The sequence below is a fragment of the Pelodiscus sinensis genome, chromosome 27 (assembly GCF_052426305.1).
Source record: "Pelodiscus sinensis isolate ZL-2025 chromosome 27, ASM5242630v1, whole genome shotgun sequence".
In the NCBI taxonomy this organism is placed as follows: Eukaryota; Metazoa; Chordata; order Testudines; family Trionychidae; genus Pelodiscus; species Pelodiscus sinensis.
Window position 1 is genome coordinate 16343339 of NC_143078.1, and position 21699 is coordinate 16365037.

General features: G+C 58.1%; 1 protein-coding gene across 1 annotated transcript in view; it reads right to left on the minus strand.

Moving 5' to 3' along the window:
- Positions 1-21699, minus strand: part of CPNE5 (copine 5) — a 181423-nt gene that overhangs the window by 61263 nt on the left and 98461 nt on the right. The window contains exons 9-10 of the mRNA XM_075910080.2: positions 17175-17278; positions 14254-14358 (exon numbers count right to left, since the gene is read on the minus strand). Of these exons, the coding sequence (XP_075766195.1) occupies positions 14254-14358; positions 17175-17278 (209 nt within the window). The remainder of the gene's footprint in view (positions 1-14253; positions 14359-17174; positions 17279-21699) is intronic.

The window sequence follows — 21699 nt, forward strand, 5'->3', positions numbered from 1 at the left end:
GCATCTGCAGCTTTGGAAATGCACCATAGATGTGCCCTTAGGGCCCAAGCCAGTAGCTGTGCTCACAGCAAGGCAAGAGTCCTAAGGCACCTGGCTCCAGAGGCAGCCTCATGCTGTGTGGAGAGTCAATCACCTACATCTGTGGAACAGCTTTAGTAGGAGAGACTGGGCCAGGCCCCTCCAGGATGCCCCAGACCTGGTGATCAGGGACTCTCTGGAGCTGTGGGAGACCCTTTGTGGCCTGAGCCAGGAGCTGCGCTCAGAGCAAGAGGTGTCACTTTGGACCCTCCTGGGCTGAGCTGAAAGCATTAGCACGCTCCCAGAGTCTCCAAACGCCACGCACAGAGCCCACTGCCCTTCCACTGCTAAACTCCCCTCTGGGCTTGGGCATGAAGCCATCTGCCAAGATCAGTGACGCCAAAGCGGCCTTGACATTGGGTTTAACGACATGCATGGACATCAGCCCCAAAGGTTTGCTGTCTCTAGTGCTGGCCGTAACAGCAGTACCATGCCCCAAGCCGCTGTCAGCACTGCGGATCCAGCAAGGGCCTCTCGCCTCTACAGTAGCACCTAGACCTAGACACTGGACAAGTCGGTCTATCAGCCTTTGTGACTGGCTGGAAGCCGAAGGTGGGAGAGGATGATGAACAGGGAATTTCTCGGGGGGAGCTGCATCAGAGACTGGCTGAGATGAAGGCAAGGGCCAGATTTACAAAGGATGGAAGCGTATGCCAAGGAGAAAGCAGCTCAGCTCTCTGCACTGTCAGGTGTCCAAATTCCTTTGTACATCAGGCCCTAAATGGCTTCTTCTATCTCTCTGAGGCAGCAGGCTCTTTATCCACCCAGCTTTAAGGGAGATCCTTAAAGGTCCTAGTGTGTGGGCTGAGCTGCCCTTTGGAGGAGCAGCTGAGGTAAGGGACAAGGCTTGGGCCTGGCTTTGAACTATTTCCCTGGTAGTCGGGGCAAAAGTTGGTACCGTTTCTCACAGGTACTGTCCTATCACACTCCAGGCCCCATGGCTCTTTCAATAGCTCCCTGCTGGCTTTCGCTGCAGCTCTGCCAGTTCTTGCCAGAGCTGCGCACCAGGCGCACCCCCTTCCTGTCACCTGTTTGCAGTTCCCTCTGTGGACAGAAACAAGAAGAGGGCATGAGCAATGCAGAGGGATGTGTCCCTGGTGACCTCTGGAGAAAAACATCCAGGGTCCCAAAGCAAAGGAAGTGAACGATTCCCACCCAACTCGGCGAGTGAGCAGGATGGCTACCGATAGAGGAAGAGACAGATGGAAGACTACGCTGGGTACAAAACAAGGAGACACATGTCCCTCCCACACATACACCCCTTCGTGGCATTATTTACTTATGCATTAATTATAGGGCATTGGATTGTGTGGAGGAAAGATGCAAAAAATCCTCCTCCAACAACACACGATGTCTAAATCTCCAGCATCACTCTGGAGTTCCTGCACGGTGCATGTATCATGCTGAAACATGTATGTGTCACACTGAGCATCTATCATCATATGACACACCATATCTATGTCCCATCTGTCATGTATATGTCGTGCCATATGCATATGTCACACTTATCATGTAGCTCATGACTCTCATGTAGATGATGGATTTTTCATATCAGAGTATCATAAGGCATGTTATGCCATGTACATGTTGTCTCTATCACAGCATCATATTATATGACAAATCATATTCTGTAGTCTCAGGCGTATGACACATTGATCACTTCTATGCTGCATTGCTCATATGATCATCTCGTATGACCCAGCATGGGATACATGGCATACATGTCTAACTACAGCTCTACTGCAGCTGATGGCAATACCTTCCTTGCTCTATTGTTCTCTTGCTACAGATCCACAACACCTTAACAAGCCATTTCCTAACGAGCTAAAGTGCTGTGGGCTGTAATTGGTTGGACAGAGCCTTCCCTAACAGACTGTCTTCAAGAGGCTCTTAAACCAGCTGGAGCCCATTCCACAGGCTGTTAAGAATGAGACCTGCCCTCAGCCTTAGCTCCAGGGAGCTGGGAGGTTCCTTCGTCTTCACTTTCCCACCACAGTTCAGCTCCTAAAGCCATCAGCCACACTCCTAAGTTAATTAATCAGCATCGCCCCACCTGGAACTCTGGCAGAGTGCGTGACAGGTGTGTCTGGCGGATGGCTGAGATGCTGGGGATCTGTGTGTGTGTCTTGGGGTGTGGGAGGAGGACATGACAGCCAGTGGGTCCTTAGCCCTGGGGGTGGGTGGGAGCAGCGTTGGTCAGCTGCTGTGTCCATGTGTCCACCAGTCCGGAGCAACAGATCCAGGCACATCACATCCTTAATAGTCATCGCTTTTAATACAGCGGTTACTTTCTTACAGCCATTGCCTGCAAATATTTTTCACAAGTGGGAGAAGGAGGGGGACAGATTCCAAGGAGAGGCAGAGTGATAGCACAGCATGAAGAATAATAGAAACAGCTCCCCCAGTAATGAAACTGGGGTGCAAGCTGAGGATTCATGCACTGCTTTTCACACAGTTAGCCTGGTGAGATCATAGAAGATTAGGGTTGGAAGAAACCTCAGGAGGTCAGCTAGTCCAAACCCTGCGAAAAGCAGGACCAACCCCAACTATAAATCATCCCAGCCAGGGCTTTGTCAAGCCAGACCTTGAAAACCTCTACGGATGGAGATTCCACCCCCTCCCTAGGGAACCCAGCCCAGCACTCCACCAGCCTCCCAGGGAAACAGGTTTCTCGATAGCCAATCTAGACCTCCCCCATTGCTCCTCATTCTGTCAACTGCTGCCATTGAGAACATTAATCCTCTTTGGAACCATCTTTCAGGTAGTTGAAGGCTGCTCTCAAATCCCCCCTCACTCTTCTCTTCTGCCAACTAAACAAACCCAAATCTCTCAGTCTCTCCTCGTAAGTCATGTGCTCCAGCCCCGAATCATTTTGGTTGCCCTCCGCTGGACTCTCTCTGATGTGTGCACAACTTTTTTGTAGCGGGGGGCCCAAAACTGGACACAATAATCCAGACGTGGTCTCACCAGAGCTGAACACGGGGAATAATGATTTCCCTCAATCTGCTGGAAATGCTCCTATTAATACAGTCCAATAATCTTCTTGGCTACAAGGGCACACAGTTAACTTATATCCAGCTTCTCATCCACTGTAACCCTCAGACCCCTTTCTGCTCAACTTCTGCCTAGCCAGTCAGCCCCCGGCCTGAAGCAATGCTTGAGATTCTTCCATCCTGCACTTATCCTTGTTGAACCTCATCGGAATTTTTTTGGCTGAATTCTCCAATTTGTTTAGGTCGGTCTGCACCCTAACCCTGTCTTCCCTGGGGCATTCTGCTTGTACCAGCTGCCAACGAGATATTGAAACATTGATCACTACCCATTGAACCCGACTATCTAGTCAGTTTTCTATTCACCTTATAGTCCATTCATCCAAGCCATACTTCCTTAACTTGTTGGCAAGAATATTATGGGAAACCATATCAAAAGCTTTGCTGTAGTCAGGCTGTGTCTACACTGGCCACTTATTCCGGAAAATCAGCCGCTTTTCCGGAATAACTTGCCAGCTGTCTACACTGGCCCCTTGAATTTCTGGAAAAGCACTGACGATCTACTGTAAGAAATCAGCCGCTTTTCCGGAAATACTATGCTGCTCCCGTTCGGGCAAAAGTCCTTTTTCTGGAAAACTATTCCAGAAAAGGGCCAGTGTAGACAGCACAGAAGTGTTTTCCGCAAAAAAAACCCTGATCGCGAAAATGACGATCGGGGCTTTTTTGCGGAAAAGCGCATCTACATTGGCACGGACGCTTTTCCGGAAAAGCATCCTGCCAATGTAGACGCGCTTTTTCCGGAAATACTTATAATGGAAAACTGTTCCGTTTTAAGCATTTCCGGAAAATCATGCCAGTGTAGATGTAGCCTCAAGGTCTATCATGTCCACACTTTTTCCATATCCACGGAGTCAGTTGTGTCACCCTAGAAGGCAATCAGGCTGGTCACACATGCCTGGCTCTTGGTGAATCCGTGTTGACTGTTCCTGATCACACTCCAAGTTTTTCAAAATGGATTCCTTCAGGCCCTGCTCCGTGATGTTTCCAGGGACTGAGGAGGGGCTGATTGGTCTTTAGTTCTCCAGATTCTTCTTCCTCCGGGTTTTAAAGATAGGTGCCACATTTGCCTTTCTGGGATTTCCTGCTGACCACCACAAAGATACTGGCCAATGGCTCTGCAGTCACATCAGCCTGCTCTCTCCGCACCCTCAGATGCCTTAGATCCGGTCCCATACACTTATGGACAAAATAATCAACTGGTTTGAAGGGTTTTGCACCCTGCTAGTCACAGCTTGAGCTACCCTCTAAGTACCAGGAGTGAGCACAAGCCTGCCCCGTGAGCACATGGCTCCATGCACCTCTGTAAAGGGGACCTTTTGCCTTTGTCTGAGCAGCCAGGGAGTGGGACTGGGTGGTCCCTGGGTCCCACCCCGCATGGCAAACCCTGCATTCCTGCAAGAGGAACAGGATGCACATTGGCAGGGTGAACGGGGTAGCCCCTAAACGCTGGCTGGAGAAGCTTTTTCTCAGCACAGCTTTGTGCAGTGGAGACTGGTCTGCCGAGGAGCATCCACCACTGCTGTGCACCCGGGACTGAACACTAGGGTACTGTAGCAGTAACGTATTAGGCACCGAGCCCCAGCTGCCATAAATTAGCATCACTCCACTGGAATCAATGGGCCAGATCCTTCACTGCTCTAAATCAGCCATAGCTCCTTGGAAGCCACTGGCCAGATCCCAACTGGTATAAATCAGCCACAGTGTCACTGGAGCCAATGGGCCAGATCCTCAGCAGGTGCCGATCTGCCCAGCACTGTAGGCCTCAATGGGCCAGAGCCTCCTGTTTTGTGAAGCGTCTCATTTGCAATCAGGCCTGCAAGGCTGCCAAGGGGAGCAGTGATACATGCCAGGCTGGCATGGCTCTCTGGCTGCAGAGATAAGGGATAACGATCCCTCCTTCTCCAACAGCCGGCAAGTGCTTTGCAAAAGAAGCCAGTGTAATCTCCCTGCCCCTATCCCACCTCTTCCCCCAAAGCCCCACTCCTGCCCCACCTCTTCCACAGGAAGGTCCCCCCTCTTCAGCCTGTGTGGGTGAGCATGGCCGGGTGACAGCCCTATGCTGAATGTGTGTGTGTCAGGAAAAGACTGATCTCTATTTCTTGATCCCAGTAATATGGCATGGGTCAGGCATAGAAAAATCATAACTCCAGAGGTTACGGTGACATCTTCTCGCATTGACCCCTTGACAATCCAAACCCAGTAGTACACAATAGCCAGACAGCTACTGAATCAACTGGCAATCAACTGAGAGTGAGGAAATCCACTGCTGGGGCTGTCGTGATCCAAGCGGCCAAGGCCACCGACTCCTTCCTGCTGCAGAGGGCGGTGGTTCTGGAAACACAGAGGACATGGTGCAGAGCTTTGCCACGCTGGGGTTCCCCAGCTGCGGGGGGGTGACAGACAAACACATATCCCTGGCTGCTATGCGATCCCTTGCATCCACCATGGACAATAGCCGTTTCTCCTAGCTTATCATCGTCCAGGCCCTGTGCGCTGTCAATGCACATCTCCTCCAGGGCCGTGTTCTTCCACTCCCCTAGTCACTCCCCATCCATGTGGGTGGATTGCATCTGCTCCTTGAACATTTAGTTCCTTGTCCAGTTTGGTCTGTGGATTGGCGCCCAACAGACAGCTGGAGGAGCAAGGGGAGTGCGCAGCAAGCTCCCTGCTCTTCCTACTGTAACAAAAAGTGAAGGGCAGACTTGTCTGGAGATACACTGCAGAGCATAAAATCCGATCTGCTAACGTCCAGTGAAGGCCTCTCTCCAGACCATGGAGATGTGTTCTGTGCAAGGCCACACTCAGGCTTTGAAGTGGCGACTATGCAGTAGGTAGACAGCAGAGTTCTTAGGGGGACAGCTGGACTCTGTGTGTTGGCAGGCATGGTAAGGGACATGCAGGTGGGGGGGATCCAGGGTCTGGTTGTGTCGGCTGGGCAGGCTGGTGGCTCCTGTGGTTGCCCTCTGTGTCTGGCACAAGTGCTACTTTCCCATCCTGCAGGAGCCTGTGGGCACAAGGGAATGAGGGAAGGGGGTGGGGAGACAGCGGGGAAGCCATGTCTCACTGGGGATGGGCAAGTGGAGGTAAGAAGCAGAGGCAGCAGCTAATAGTTTCCCCTCCTTCATCCAGGCTGCCATGCGAGATATCAATCTCTGAATCACACAGTGATGGGGAGCTGATGCAGCCAGAAACCTGGGCCTTACGCTGCAACGCTTTGTGCCACAATGACAGCAGACCACTTACTGCTGGGGTGGGGTGGGAAGGCGGCTACCATGCCAGACGGACTCCCCAGAGACCTTGTGAGTTCCTCCATGAGGCCTTCATGGAGATGTGCAGGGAGGGTTCCCGTTTCATCTCCAGATACGTTAACAAGCAGTTCCAGGCCCCACGTGTGTGGGCACAGAGACCACCACAGCTCACCAGCTCACACCCATTTTCCTTAACCCACTTGTACCAAGATAAAAAGTGTGAACTCACCCGAAGTGCCCTCCCCAGGACCAATGCCCAACTGTAGTGAGATGTCCTGGGAAGAGGGGTTCTTGGCTCTTGGCAAAATTAGTTCCTGGTTGCCTGCTGAGTATTCTCCCCCTCCTCTGCTTCCCCCTGGCTGTGCCAGAGCATCTTGGGAGGAATCCACAGTCTGGCTTGGGATGGTGGTTGGGTCCCCTCCAGGTTCACATGCAGCTGGATGTAGAAGCAGCATGTTTCAGACCATCCTTTGCCTTTTGGTAGGACTGCCTCAGCTCCTGTATTTTAACATGGACGGCACTGCTGGGCGCCCCTTGCGTGTCCTTTCTCTAACATTGGCCACAGTCGGCAGACCGGACTCTGGGCTGGATGGACCGTTGATCTGACCCAGTCTGGCCGTTCTTATGCCCTTGGCAATCCTGGCACAATTGTCCGCATTTCTTTTGCTGGCGCATAGCTCCGCAAGAACAGATTCTCTCTGCACACCAATGAGGTCCAGGATCTCCTGCATGCTCCATGCTGGTACATGTCTGCGAAGCTGGGTACTGGAACTCATGGAGCTCAGGGAACTTGAATTCATGGCCAGGTGCCTCCCTGCTTTGAGGCATGCTCACCACTGCCCACACAGGAAATGAAATTCAAATTTTCCCAAGGCTTTTCCTGTTCACTGGGAGAGCAGCAGAGTTGCAAGTCCTGGCCAGAGCGCTCACAGTGCGGCACCGTGGGATGCCTTCCGGCGGCCAAGCATGTTGACTTTCCTAACGCAAGGTCTATACTCCTGCAAAATTGAGTTTAGCATTTCTTCTCATAAAAGCAAAAGTACCAAAATCAACTGTAATCGCCTTAATGTCAACAGAACAGGCTTGGTACTGTGGACTCATTATTTAGAAAATCAACCTAATGCAGCTAAATTCAACCTAAACTCCTCGTGCAGACCTGGCTTAATTTAAGTTCTTCTGTTCTGGGGCAGATGGTCATATGGCCATGGTCGCGGCTCAGCGAAGATGGGTCTGCAGCTACATGCCAGCCAGCTGCTGTTTGGTATCTAGCTTGAGATGCTTGCTAGACAAGGAAGGTTTTGCCTTTCTGCCAGTTTCAAAGTCTGAACTGAAGCCTAGGAACCCTGCACCGGTTTTTATATCCAGCCCTTTGTCAATTATCCTGGCTTTTTCACTGGCCTCATGATGCCTGGAAAGGGCAGCTGCGGAGTACTAGGCTGGGGTGTCAAACAGACCTGCCCAAAGGAACTGCTCCCCAAGGGGGTTACTAGCTTGCCTGGAATCCCACGTGTGAGAAAGGGGGATTTACAATGTGAAAAATATGGAGGAGCCTGACAACAAGAGGTTCTCTTTCCTGTTTGGTTCAGAACCTGTGTGCCGTGCCAGAGGGAACGTGGCTCTCCTGCATAAGGATGTCAAGGACTAGTCGATTCCCCCCTCTTGCTGCTTCTATCAGACAGAGGCAGCAAAGGGGGTGGGGCAGGGAAGAGAAGGTACTTCAAAGGGGCAGCACTGCACTGCTGATCCTGGGCTCTGCGTGGCACTGCCCCTTTGAAACGCCACCGCAGCATTTCAAAGCGGCAGTGCCACATGGAGCCCAGGGGACTCCCTAGCTGACCCCAGGCTCTCTGTGGTATTTCCGCAGAACCTGGAGTCAGCTGGAGAGTCCTCAGCTGATCCTGGGCTCCAGGGGTATTTCAAAGCGCACAGAGCCCGGGGTCAGCTGGGGAGTCCATAGCTAACCCTGGAATCTGCGCAGCATTTCCACAGAACCCGGGATCAGCTGGAGACTCGCCAGCTGACCCTGGACTCCAGCACGGCATTTCAAAGTGGTAGCGCAGCAGAGAGCCCAGGGTCAGTGGGTGACTCTGAGGACCCTACTGACCTCAGGCTCCATGAGGGCACTTCTGCTTTGAAATGCACAAGAGCCCCCAGGAGTTTCATTTCAAAGGGGAAGCACCCTCGTGGAGCCCGGAGTCAGTGGGACTTCCCGCCGGCCCCGGGCTGCACACAGAGTTCCGCATTCCTCCTTTGAAATGTACAAGAGCTCCAGCAGGGAACTCCAGCGGGGCTCTTGTACATTTCAACGGCAGAACGCGTAAGAGCCTATCGACCAGTGGAAATTCCATCGACTGCTCGACTAGTAAATTCGTCGTTAGTTAACATCCTTCCTCCTGCCTGCTCTTGGAGAATGTGTCCACTATGTTCTGCAAAGTCAAGCTCACCCCTCACAATGACTTCGCTTGGGCCTGCCCACAGAATTTGGTCTCTAATTGGTATGCCGGTGGCCATTCACTCCCGTAACAGCCTCAGGCAGGGCTGTGATTTACTGGCCAGTGGGCTCATCTGGCAGGCAAGTGGCATCAGAAAACGTGCCCTCCCCAGTGACAGTCTCCCCAGATCACAGGGGCATTCGGAGGGCCTTTGGCTTGTCGTTTGCAGGCTGCTCTGGCTGGGACACTTTGGGGCTCTCTGGGCTCTGCTACATGGAGCAGCAACAGGATTTCAGTTGCTCTGATTTCTGGGAAGCCCCCCAGTGGCCCCGACCCTGTCCCCAGCAGCAGCACTGAGGGGAAAGCCTACCAGCCCCCGACCCTCTCCTGGAAGAAGCTGCAGAATGCACGGGAAACCTCAGCACCTGGACCCCCCACTGTGGCCCTGGGACTGGAGCTCTCACTCCCTGCTGTAGCCCTGGGGTCATGGTGTGGAGACAGAGCTTCTTTTGCCTTGGGGTCACAGTGGGGGTGGCAGAAAGGGAAAAAGGGACTCTGGGTAATGTCCTCTCTCATTTTTCCTACCCCGGGGCAGATGAATTTTCTTATGTGCACCAGTGTGAAGGGGATTTGTGACAGAGAGGATGTGAAGCATGGAGGGGATGTGTGGCACGGAGGGGACACATGATATGGAGGGGACATACAACACAGAGGGGGCATGCAGCACGGAGGGGGCATGCAGCACGGAGGGGATGTGCGACATGGAGGGGACGTGTGGCACGGAGGGGACATACAACACAGAGGGGACATACAACACAGAGGGGACATACAACACGGAGGGGACATACAACACGGAGGGGGCATGCAGCACGGAGGGGATGTGCGACATGGAGGGGACGTGTGAAAGGGAGGGAGCATCCAACACAGAGGGGAAGTGTGACACGGAGTGGACATGCAACACAGAAGGGACGTGTGACACAGAAGGGACGTGTGACACAGAGGGGGATGTGTGACATGGAAGAGACATGCGACACGGGATGTGCAACATAGAGGGGACATGAGACATGGAGTGGATGTGTAACACGGAAGGGATGTGTGACACGGAGGGGAAGTAAAACACAGAAGGGACATATGACATGGAGGGGACGTGCGACACAGAGGGGATGTGCGACACAGAAAGGATGTGCGACACGGAGGGGACGTGCGACAGAAGGGATGTTCGATACAGAAGGGACGTGTGACACGGAGGGGACGTGCAACACAGAAGGGATGTGCGACACGGAGGGGACCTGTGACATGGAAGGGATGTGCGACACGGAAGGGACGTGCGACACGGAAGGGACGTGCGACACGGAAGGGACGTGCGTGTGCGACACATCACCTCCTACAGCAGTCAAGGGATAGCTGCAGGCCTCTGAAAATCAGATTCCAGGTGTCTCACCCAGACACCCAGAGTTGCAGATGTTTCTTTCCCTCAGTTTCTGGCCCAGGCTGGGAAAGCTGATGATCCAACCAGCTGATCAAATTCAGTGATGAATCCTGGTCACATGCTACCAGACGCATGCTGCACCTATGCTAAGGAGAAGTGGATGCTTTTGAAAAATAGGTCTGAGGTTCACTGTGGCTCAGTTTACCCATCCTTTACAACGAACGCAACAAAATGTGCTGTGGAAAGGAGGAAATGAGACTTCATTCATGTTTCAAAAGCGCTCTGAGGTGTGCAAACAAATGGAAACAGAGAGGCTGTGCCACAGAAGAATGTGTCCTGTGAGTCCCATCCCTGACTCTTTTTTTGCTGCTCTCACTAATCATAGAATCGTAGAGCTGGAAGAGACCTCAGAAGGTCATCAAGTCCAGCCCCCTGCTCTAGGCAGGACCAATTCCAACTAAATCAACCCGGCCAGGGCTTTGTCAAGCCGAGACTTAAACACCTCCAGGGATGGAGATTCCACTACTTCCATAGGGAACCCATTCCAGTGCTTCACCACCCTCCTAGTGAAATAGTTTTTCCTAATATCCAACCTAATATCCAACCTCTCCCACCACAACTTGAGACCATTGCTCCTTGTTCTGCCATCTGTCACCACTGAGAACAGCCTCTCTCCAGCCTCTTTGGAACCTCCCTTCAGGAAGTTGAAGGCTGCTCTCAAATCCCCCCTCACTCTTCGCTTCTGCAGACTAAACAGATCCAAATCCCTCAGCCTCTAGTCACAGGTCATATGCTCCAGCCCCCTCATCATTTTGGTCGCCCTCCGCTGGACCCTCTCCAATGCGTCCACATCCTTTTTGTAGTGGGAGGACCCAGAACTGGACACAATACTCCAGATGTGGCCTCACCAGAGCCAAATAAAGGGGAATAATGACATCTCTGGATCTGCTGGCAATGCTCCTCTTAATGCAATCTAATATTCCATTAGCCTTCTTGGCTACAAGGACTCACTGTTGACTCATACCCAGCTTCTCATCCACTGTAACCCCCAGGTACTTTTCTTCAGAACTACTACTTAGCTGGTTGGTTCCCAGCCTGTAACAATACTTGGGATTCTTCCATCCCAAGGGCAGGACTCTGCACTTGTCCTTGTTGAACCTCATCAGATTTCTTGTGGCCCAATCCTCCAATTTGTCTAAGTCACTCTGGACCCTATCTCTGCCCTCAAGCATATCTACCTCTCCCCTTAGCTTAGTGTCATCTGTAAACTTGCTGAGGGTGCAATCCATCCCCTCATCCAGGTCATTAATAAAGATATTGAACAAAACCGGTCTTAGAACCAAACCTTGGGGCACTCCGCTAGAAACCAACTGCCATCCTGACATTGAGCCGTTGATCACTACCTGCTGGGCCCGACCTTCTAGCCATCTTTCTATCCATCTTACCATCCATTTATCCAATCCACAATCCCTTAACTTGCTGGCAAGAATACTGTGGAAGACCGTATCAAAAGCCTTGCTAAAGTCAAGGTATGTCACATCTACTGACTTCCCCATGTCCACCGAGCCTGTTACCTCATCATAGAAGCTATATTTTGTTATTAAATGTGGTTCCATGGTAAAACCTCCCACATCCCGCAGAGAGAGAAATCCTGGCAGGTGATCACTCCCTGCAGGGGAGCAGTGCAAGGTGCTGGCGATCCCTGCTGCCGGGGGAATGGAAGAGGGAGGGGAGCTATGGACACAGCAGACCTTTCCCAGAGGTTAGTGAACCCTCCAGCGATTTACACTGGGGCAGACCAAGGGTGCCAGTGACTAAAACCAGCCTTGTTTGCACTCAGGAGAAGAGGAATTTTTGCCATTTAATATCTGCTCAATTTATCATTTTCTTATTTGAGCAGCTGAGAGCAGAGCTCCATTGCACTGGGGGCTGCACACACAGATGGCGATAGATGGATTTCCTCTGTGGCATTTACAATCTACCTAGACAATGCAAACAATATTCCACGCTAATAGGGGACCTAAGGTGCAAAGGGCTTAAGTGACTTGGCCAGAGTTGCCCAGTGAGTCGGTGGCAGAGAAGGCAATCGGCCACCCTCCTTCAGGGTGTGACACCAACTTCCATTACACAGCTCTTGCACCAGACAGCTCACACTTTGCAGAAACAGCTGCCTTAGGCCAGTCCTGGAAATGTACAGGGGCGATGGGGCAGAGCATTTAATCAGAGGTAACGATTAGTGTTTGCACAGGGAAGACTGTAATTAACACTGGCTTTAACTCCTGCCCCAACAGAGAGCCATGCAGTGCATGCAGCATTATGCTTCCTGAATACCCCAGGCTGAGTGCAGAGTATGTTGCCTTGATTAATGGTACCTATTAGACTTCATTCTCTCCCTAATTGGCATCTTTGTGTGCAGAGTGTCAGCATGAAGGTGCCCTCATTAGCCTGATCAGTGCTCTTGTCTGTCACCTGTCACCCAGCCAGGCTCTCTGCTCCCTGGAATGGCGACTGACCGAAATAGAGGCACTAGCAGCGTTTCTGAGGAAAGCAAAGAAGCCACCTCCGGGGCCTGTCCACTTGCGTCCCTGCCGCCCACTGCCTCATCAATCAATCACTGAGCACACTGCTGCTGCGAGGAGGCAGCTGTCTCTGGGGATGACGGCCCCGTCCCTCACTCCAGCACTGCTGAGATCAGCCAGGGGCAGACCAATCTAGAGCGGAGCATGCGGTGCGGGAGGATTTCAGACAGGGAGAGCCCCTTTGAAGTGCCTTGCTATGCTGACACGGTGAAATATCCCTTTAGAGCTCCAAGATCTCATGTACTGGCGCTAGCGTGGGCAGGAAAGTCTTCTCTTCCCAGTGCCCCTTATGCAGAGTGTAGCACTTTGCTCTGTCAGACTATGGAGGCGTCTCTTCCGGAGGCAAGGAAAGATTAATAATATGAGGAGACATTAATGAGACTGGGTCTTTTCAGCTTGGAAAAGAGGCAACTACGAGGGCTATGACATCGCGACTGATGTGGAGACAGTGACTAAGGAAATGCTTTTTTTAACCTGTGGAACTCCTTGCCAGAGGAGGCTGTGAAGGCTAGGACTATAATAGAGTTTAAAGAGAAGCTGGATAAATTCATGGAGGTTAGGTCCATAAAAGGCTATTAGCCAGGGGATAAAATGGTGTCCTTGGCCTCTGTTTGTCAGAGGCTGGAGAGGGATGGTAGGAGACAAATCGCTTGATCATTGTCTTCGGTCCACCCTCTCTGGGGCACCTGGTGCTGGCCACTGTCGGTAGACAGGCTACTGGGCTAGATGGACCTTTGGTCTGACCCAGTACGGCCGTTCTTATGTTCTTATGTTCTCCTTCTCCTAACACAAGCACTAGGGGTCAGCCAGTGAAATTAATAAGCAGCAGGTTTCAAACAAACAACAAGAAATGTGTCTTCATACAATGCACATTAACCTATGGAACTCCTTGCCGGAGGATGCTGTGAAGACCAGGACTTTAGCATGCTCCAAAAAAGAGCTCGATCTGTTCATGGAGGATAGGTCCATTAGCAGCTATTAGCTAGGATAGGTAGAGAGAGCCCCAGTGACTTCCAACAAGCCTGCACGGGACACTACATCTGACAGGAACAATCCACGCGGGCTGGATGGCGGCATGGAGACAGACTAAAAGCCCCTTGTGTGTGTTTTTTATCTCTAACAGCTACAATTCAAGGCAGCCTCTAGTCCAGGTGGGTTGTGGCTCCTCATGCAAACAGGTGACCTATCTGTGAACATGCTGAAGGGGATCTGGGCTTGTCTGAAGCCCTGCAGCTACTGCAGCTGTCGGCAAGACTATGGAAGAGGGGACAGAGCAGCACTGACACTACCCCTCTGGCCTGGCAGTCACTGTGGAGGGGGAAGCTGCGGACACACCCTGGGGCCAGAGGCCCCCTTTGATGATCCAGGACGTGCACAGTCCCATCACCCCCCAGGCCAAAGCCAGCAGGGTGGGGCCGGGGGGACAAGGGCTCCTACCTGTCATAGTCTCCATTGCAGAGGGCTCGCACGGGGATGGAGAAGGCCTGCCACACGGGGTTGAGTGTGTTCTTCACCACTTCTGTTTTATGGCAGATGGTGAAGCTGCGGGACAGGGAGGGTGGGTGGTTATCCAATCAAGCCATGAGCTGACCCTGAGAACCGGGCACTTTCCTGGGGATCTCTCTGACCATGGGGGGCCGTTCAACCCAGCTCCTTAGCCTGGGAGCCTTGCAAACACTACCACCAAAGTGATGGTGGCAGGCCAATTCCCGCAGAGCCTGTGGCCTTGTCCAGGGCCTGAGCCAAAGGCCAGGGAGGCTCCTCACGGCTCGAGCGGGCTCTGCAGTGCATCCGCAGCCCAGATGAGCGTCCCCGCATCCTCGCTGCACAGGCCACAGCAGGGCCAGACTCATCTTGCTCCTGCATCCCTGGGCTTCAGCCCAAACACACAGACAGCATCTAGGGCTGAGAAAGGAGACCAGCCTACAGGGGCCAGCCAGCCTCTCGGGGCTGATCCAGAGAGGTGCAGAGCACTCTTGACTTGTACCAAATCACTGGAAGCTGTGGGTGCCGGGTGCCCCTCACTGTAGCCTCTAGGCACTGCTCAGACTCCGCAACCTCACGCTCTGGCCCTACCCTCTGGGGAGCTCTCAGGGAGGGCAGGTCCCTCTGTGCCAGGCAGCAGCCACCCCGGAGGTGAGCCGCCCAGACATCCACAGGCCCAGGCTAAATGGGACGTAGCTCTGAGGCCCCATGCAATACGCCGATCAGCACGCTGAAGGGCGGCAGTCGGGGTAGTCGTGCGCCTGCGGCGTGTGCTCCGAGTGAACGGCAGCGCTCCCTGGCCCTGTTTGGCTTTGATTTACAGAGATCAATGGGATGAATGTCTCCGTTCTGCTTGGCACACGGCTCATTAAGCGTTCCCATCCCCGCGGGAATTGCAGCCGCGTTCTGCTCTCAGCTGCCGGGTTCAAGCCAGGGACTGAAGAAGGGAGAACTCATTTCTCACGACGCCTTGCAGTGTGCGGCCAAGGGCAGGTGAGCTCCCCCCAGCACTGCCTAGGGATCCTGTGCCCGGAGCAGATCAGCTGTCACGTGGGTGGCAATGGCAGGTGGGACAGGGCGGATGCATGTCGCATCCCACAGGTTTCTCTGGGCTGGTAACCGAGCGGGTGTTTCCACGGGGCGCTCACACCCCTGAGCACTCCTGGACCCAGGCACGATAGCAGGGGGTGGCCGACCTTGAGGGGCCCTGCTGGAGATTCTTGAGGTGCAGCAAGAAATCCAGGGGGGTTCTGCCATTAGCCTTTGGCCCAGCCAGAGCAAGGCTGCCTGTCCCTGACTCCTCACGGCACAGTGAGGCCCAATGGGGCGGCTCCCGGCTGCTAGGTCAGGCCTGAAGGGCCCAGGCCTTCCCACTGAGCAGCGACCACGGTAGCAACCGCAGCAACCCCCTCCCCGGGCCTGGTTCCGCCAGGGCTGCCCTCAGCGGGGTGGCAAGCCCAGCTAGCCAGGAGAGGGGCCCCTTTCCCCTCCCCCGCAGGCCCAGCTAGCCAGGAGAGGGGCCCCCATTCCCCTCCCCCGCAGGCCCAGCTAGCCAGGAGAGGGGCCCCTTTCCCCTCCCCCGCAGGCCCAGCTGGCCAGGAGAGGGGCCCCCCTTCCCTTCCCCTGCAGGCCCAGCTAGCCAGGAGAGGGCCCCCCCTTCCCCTCCCCTGCAGGCCCAGCTAGCCAGGAGAGGGGCCCCCCATTCCCCTCCCCCGCAGGCCCAGCTAGCCAGGAGAGGGGCCCCCATTCCCCTCCCCCGCAGGCCCAGCTAGCCAGGAGAGGGGCCCCTTTCCCCTCCCCCGCAGGCCCAGCTAGCCAGGAGAGGGGCCCCTTTCCCCTCCCCCGCAGGACCAGCTAGCCAGGAGAGGGGCCCCCATTCCCCTCCCCCGCAGGCCCAGCTAGCCAGGAGAGGGGCCCCCATTCCCCTCCCCCGCAGGCCCAGCTAGCCAGGAGAGGGGCCCCTTTCCCCTCCCCCGCAGGCCCAGCTAGCCAGGAGAGGGGCCCCTTTCCCCTCCCCCGCAGGACCAGCTAGCCAGGAGAGGGGCCCCCATTCCCCTCCCCCGCAGGCCCAGCTAGCCAGGAGAGGGGCCCCTTTCCCCTCCCCCGCAGGACCAGCTAGCCAGGAGAGGGGCCCCTTTCCCCTCCCCCGCAGGCCCAGCTAGCCAGGAGAGGGGCCCCCTTTCCCCTCCCCCGCAGGACCAGCTAGCCAGGAGAGGGGCCCCCATTCCCCTCCCCCGCAGGCCCAGCTAGCCAGGAGAGGGGCCCCCATTCCCCTCCCCCGCAGGCCCAGCTAGCCAGGAGAGGGGCCCCTTTCCCCTCCCCCGCAGGCCCAGCTAGCCAGGAGAGGGGCCCCTTTCCCCTCCCCCGCAGGACCAGCTAGCCAGGAGAGGGGCCCCCATTCCCCTCCCCCGCAGGCCCAGCTAGCCAGGAGAGGGGCCCCTTTCCCCTCCCCCGCAGGACCAGCTAGCCAGGAGAGGGGCCCCTTTCCCCTCCCCCGCAGGACCAGCTAGCCAGGAGAGGGGCCCCCTTTCCCCTCCCCCGCAGGACCAGCTAGCCAGGAGAGGGGCCCCCTTTCCCCTCCCCCGCAGGACCAGCTAGCCAGGAGAGGGGCCCCCCTTCCCTTCCCCTGCAGGCCCAGCTAGCCAGGAGAGGGGCCCCCCTTCCCCTCCCCCGCAGGCCCAGCTAGCCAGGAGAGGGCCCCCCCTTCCCCTCCCCCGCAGGCCCAGCTAGCCAGGAGAGGGCCCCCCAGCCCGTCCCCCCGCAGGCCCAGCTAGCCAGGAGAGGGCCCCCCCCTCCCCCCCGCAGGCCCAGGAAGCCAGGAGAGGGCCCCCCCCTCCCCCCCCCGCAGGCCCAGCTAGCGGGGCTGCACGTACGTCCCGTCCTCGTTGCTCCGGTAGAACACCAGGAAGGGGTCGGACTTCCCGAAGAAATCCTTCTTGTCCAGCTTGTTGGCACAGAACTGCATGGTGGCCACGTCCTGCGGGGAGACGCACACGCCATGAGTGGCCCTGGCCTGGGGGCCACCAGCCCCTGCGCTCGCCCTGCCCCACTCCCCCGGCCCGTGGGGACAGAGGGGCGCCCGGCAGTGCTGCGGGACCGGGACGCTGGGGGCCAAGCACTGGGCGCACGGCAGCTGCAGGGTGTGACTGAGGGACGTCAGCACGACTGGGCCTAGGTGGGGAGCCCAGGGCACCCTGGGGGGCAGGGCTGGGCGTGAAGAGCAGGGGGCTGTGGGTCTCTGCCCGTCTGATCTGTGGGGAAGTTCTGTGTCAAGCCCACCTTTGCCTGCAGCCAGCGCGCTAGGGCCCTGCCCCACACCCACAGCCAGCGCGCTAGGGCCCTCGCCCCACACCCACAGCCAGCGCGCTAGGGCCCTGCCCCACACCCACAGCCAGCGCGCTAGGGCCCTGCCCCACACCCACAGCCAGCGCGCTAGGGCCCTCGCCCTGCACCCACAGCCAGCGCGCTAGGGCCCTGCCCCACACCCACAGCCAGCGCGCTAGGGCCCTGCCCCACACCCACAGCCAGCGCGCTAGGGCCCTGCCCCACACCCACAGCCAGCGCACTAGGGCCCTGCCCCACACCCACAGCCAGCGCGCTAGGACCCTCGCCCCACACCCACAGCCAGCGCGCTAGGGCCCTGCCCCACACCCACAGCCAGCGCGCTAGGGCCCTGCCCCACACCCACAGCCAGCGCGCTAGGGCCCTCGCCCCACACCCACAGCCAGCGCGCTAGGGCCCTGCCCCACACCCATAGCCAGCGCGCTAGGGCCCTGCCCCACACCCACAGCCAGCGCGCTAGGGCCCTCGCCCCACACCCACAGCCAGCGCGCTAGGGCCCTCGTCCTGCACCCACAGCCAGCGCGCTAGGGCCCTGCCCCACACCCACAGCAAGCGCGCTAGGGCCCTCGCCACACACCCACAGGCAGCGCGCTAGGGCCCTCGCCCCACACCCACAGCCAGCGCGCTAGGGCCCTCGCCACACACCCACAGGCAGCGCGCTAGGGCCCTCGCCCCACACCCACAGCCAGCGCGCTAGGGCCCTCCCCCCACACCCACAGCCAGCGCGCTAGGGCCCTTGCCCCACACCCACAGCCAGCGCGCTAGGGCCCTGCCCCACACCCACAGCCAGCGCGCTAGGGCCCTTGCCCCACACCCACAGCCAGCGCGCTAGGGCCCTCGCCCCGCACCCACAGCCAGCGCGCTAGGGCCCTCGCCCCGCACCCACAGCCAGCGCGCTAGGGCCCTGGCCCCACACCCACAGCCAGCGCGCTAGGGCCCTCGCCCCACACCCACAGCCAGCGCGCTAGGGCCCTGCCCCACACCCACAGCCAGCGCGCTAGGGTCCTCGCCCCGCACCCACAGCCAGCACGCTAGGGCCCTGGCCCCACACCCACAGCCAGCGCACTAGGGCCCTCGTCCTGCACCCACAGCCAGCGCGCTAGGGCCCTGCCTCACACCCACAGCCAGCGCGCTAGGGCCCTGCCCCACACCCACAGCCAGCGCGCTAGGGCCCTCGCCCCACACCCACAGCCAGTGCGCTAGGGCCCTGCCCCACACGCACAGCCAGCGCGCTAGGGCCCTGCCCCACACCCACAGCCAGCGCGCTAGGGCCCTGCCCCACACCCACAGCCAGCACGCTAGGGCCCTCGCCCCACACCCACAGCCAGCGCGCTAGGGCCCTGCCCGACACCCACAGCCAGCGCGCTAGGGCCCTCGCCCCACACCCACAGCCAGCGCGCTAGGGCCCTCGCCCCACACCCACAGCCAGCGCGCTAGGGCCCTCGTCCTGCACCCACAGCCAGCGCACTAGGGCCCTCGCCCCACACCCACAGCCAGCGCGCTAGGGCCCTCGCCCCACACCCACAACCAGCGCGCTAGGGCCCTCGCCCCACACCCACAGCCAGCGCGCTAGGGCCCTCGCCCCACACCCACAGCCAGCGCGCTAGGGCCCTCGTCCTGCACCCACAGCCAGCGCGCTAGGGCCCTCCCCCCACACCCACAGCCAGCGCACTAGGGCCCTCGCCCCACACCCACAGCTAACGCGCTAGGGCCCTCGCCCCACACCCAGAGCCAGCGCACTAGGGTTCCCCCAACCCCACACCCACAGCCAGCGCGCTAGGGCTCCCCCAACCCCACACCCACAGCCAGCGCACTAGGGCCCAGCCCCACACCCACAGCCAGCGCGCTAGGGCCCTGCCCCACACCCACAGCCAGCGCGCTAGGGCCCTCGCCCCACACCCACAGCCAGCACGCTAGGGCCCTTGCCCCACACCCACAGCCAGCACGCTAGGGCCCTCGCCCCACACCCACAGCCAGCGCGCTAGGGCCCTCGTCCTGCACCCACAGCCAGCGCGCTAGGGCCCTGCCCCACACCCACAGCCAGCACGCTAGGGCCCTCGCCACACACCCACAGGCAGCGCGCTAGGGCCCTCGCCCCACACCCACAGCCAGCGCGCTAGGGCCCTCGCCCCACACCCACAGCCAGCGCGCTAGGGCCCTCACCCCACACCCACAGCCAGCGCGCTAGGGCCCTCGCCCCACACCCACAGCCAGCACGCTAGGGCCCTCGCCCCACACCCACAGCCAGCGCGCTAGGGCCCTCACCCCATACCCACAGCCAGCGCGCTAGGGCCCTTGCCCCACACCCACAGCCAGCGCGCTAGGGCCCTGCCCCACACCCACAGCCAGCGCGCTAGGGCCCTTGCCCCACACCCACAGCCAGCGCGCTAGGGCCCTCGCCCCGCACCCACAGCCAGCGCGCTAGGGCCCTGGCCCCACACCCACAGCCAGCGCGCTAGGGCCCTCGCCCCACACCCACAGCCAGCGCGCTAGGGCCCTGCCCCACACCCACAGCCAGCGCGCTAGGGTCCTCGCCCCACACCCACAGCCAGCACGCTAGGGCCCTGGCCCCACACCCACAGCCAGCGCACTAGGGCCCTCGTCCTGCACCCACAGCCAGCGCGCTAGGGCCCTGCCCCACACCCACAGCCAGCGCGCTAGGGCCCTGCCCCACACCCACAGCCAGCGCGCTAGGGCCCTCGCCCCACACCCACAGCCAGTGCGCTAGGGCCCTGCCCCACACGCACAGCCAGCGCGCTAGGGCCCTGCCCCACACCCACAGCCAGCGCGCTAGGGCCCTGCCCCACACCCACAGCCAGCGCGCTAGGGCCCTGCCCCACACCCACAGCCAGCGCGCTAGGGGCCTCGCCCCACACCCACAGCCAGCGCGCTAGGGCCCTCGCCCCACACCCACAGCCAGCGCGCTAGGGCCCTCGCCACACACCCACAGGCAGCGCGCTAGGGCCCTCGCCCCACACCCACAGCCAGCGCGCTAGGGCCCTCCCCCACACCCACAGCCAGCGCGCTAGGGCCCTCACCCCACACCCACAGCCAGCGCGCTAGGGCCCTCGCCCCACACCCACAGCCAGCACGCTAGGGCCCTCGCCCCACACCCACAGCCAGCGCGCTAGGGCCCTCACCCCACACCCACAGCCAGCGCGCTAGGGCCCTTGCCCCACACCCACAGCCAGCGCACTAGGGTTCCCCCAACCCCACACCCACAGCCAGCGCGCTAGGGCTCCCCAACCCCACACCCACAGCCAGCGCACTAGGGCCCTCGCCCCACACCCACAGCCAGCACGCTAGGGGTTCTCCAGCCCCACACCCACAGCCAGCGCACTAGGGCTCCTTCAGCCCCACATACACAGCCAGCGCGCTGGGGGTACTTCAGCTCGCTCTCTGCACAGGAACCACCCAGCGCTTCCCCAGCTGACCTCACCCGGAACTGGGTCAGACCCACCCTCCAATTAACCCTTTCAGAGCCCCCGACACACGAGGGTGTAACGGTAGTTCGAATTAGAGATCCTAATTTGAACTACCTGCTCCGAGCCGCATGTAGCCACGGGCACGGAGTTCAGACTAAGGGACTTTTAAAAATGGTGGCGCCCGGGAAGATGCAAATGAAGCCCGGGATATTTAAATCCCAGGCTTCATTTGCAACTTCGAATGCCTATGTTAGCCACCCTAGTTCGAACTAGGGGGCTAGTGTAGACGTACCCAGATTTACTTACTTTGGGGGGTAGCTGAGTTCCTCCCCTTTCCTCCCCCCCTTATTTATTCTTGGATCTGGACTTCTAATACTCCCGTCATCTGAAGAAGTGGGCTGTGCCCACCAAAGCTCATGATCCCATCTACATGTTTTGTTAGTCTTTAAGGTGCTACCAGACCAACTGTTGGTTTTTAAGTTTTTCCTGTGACAGACTAAGTTGGCTACCTCTCTGAAGCTTTTGACCATCAAGTGATTTACCTTAAAACCAGGGAGGAAACACTTGAATTCTCCCCCAAGGGTGCCCCAAGCTCTTTTACCACGAGAGAGCTTGAAGAACAAGAGAAGAG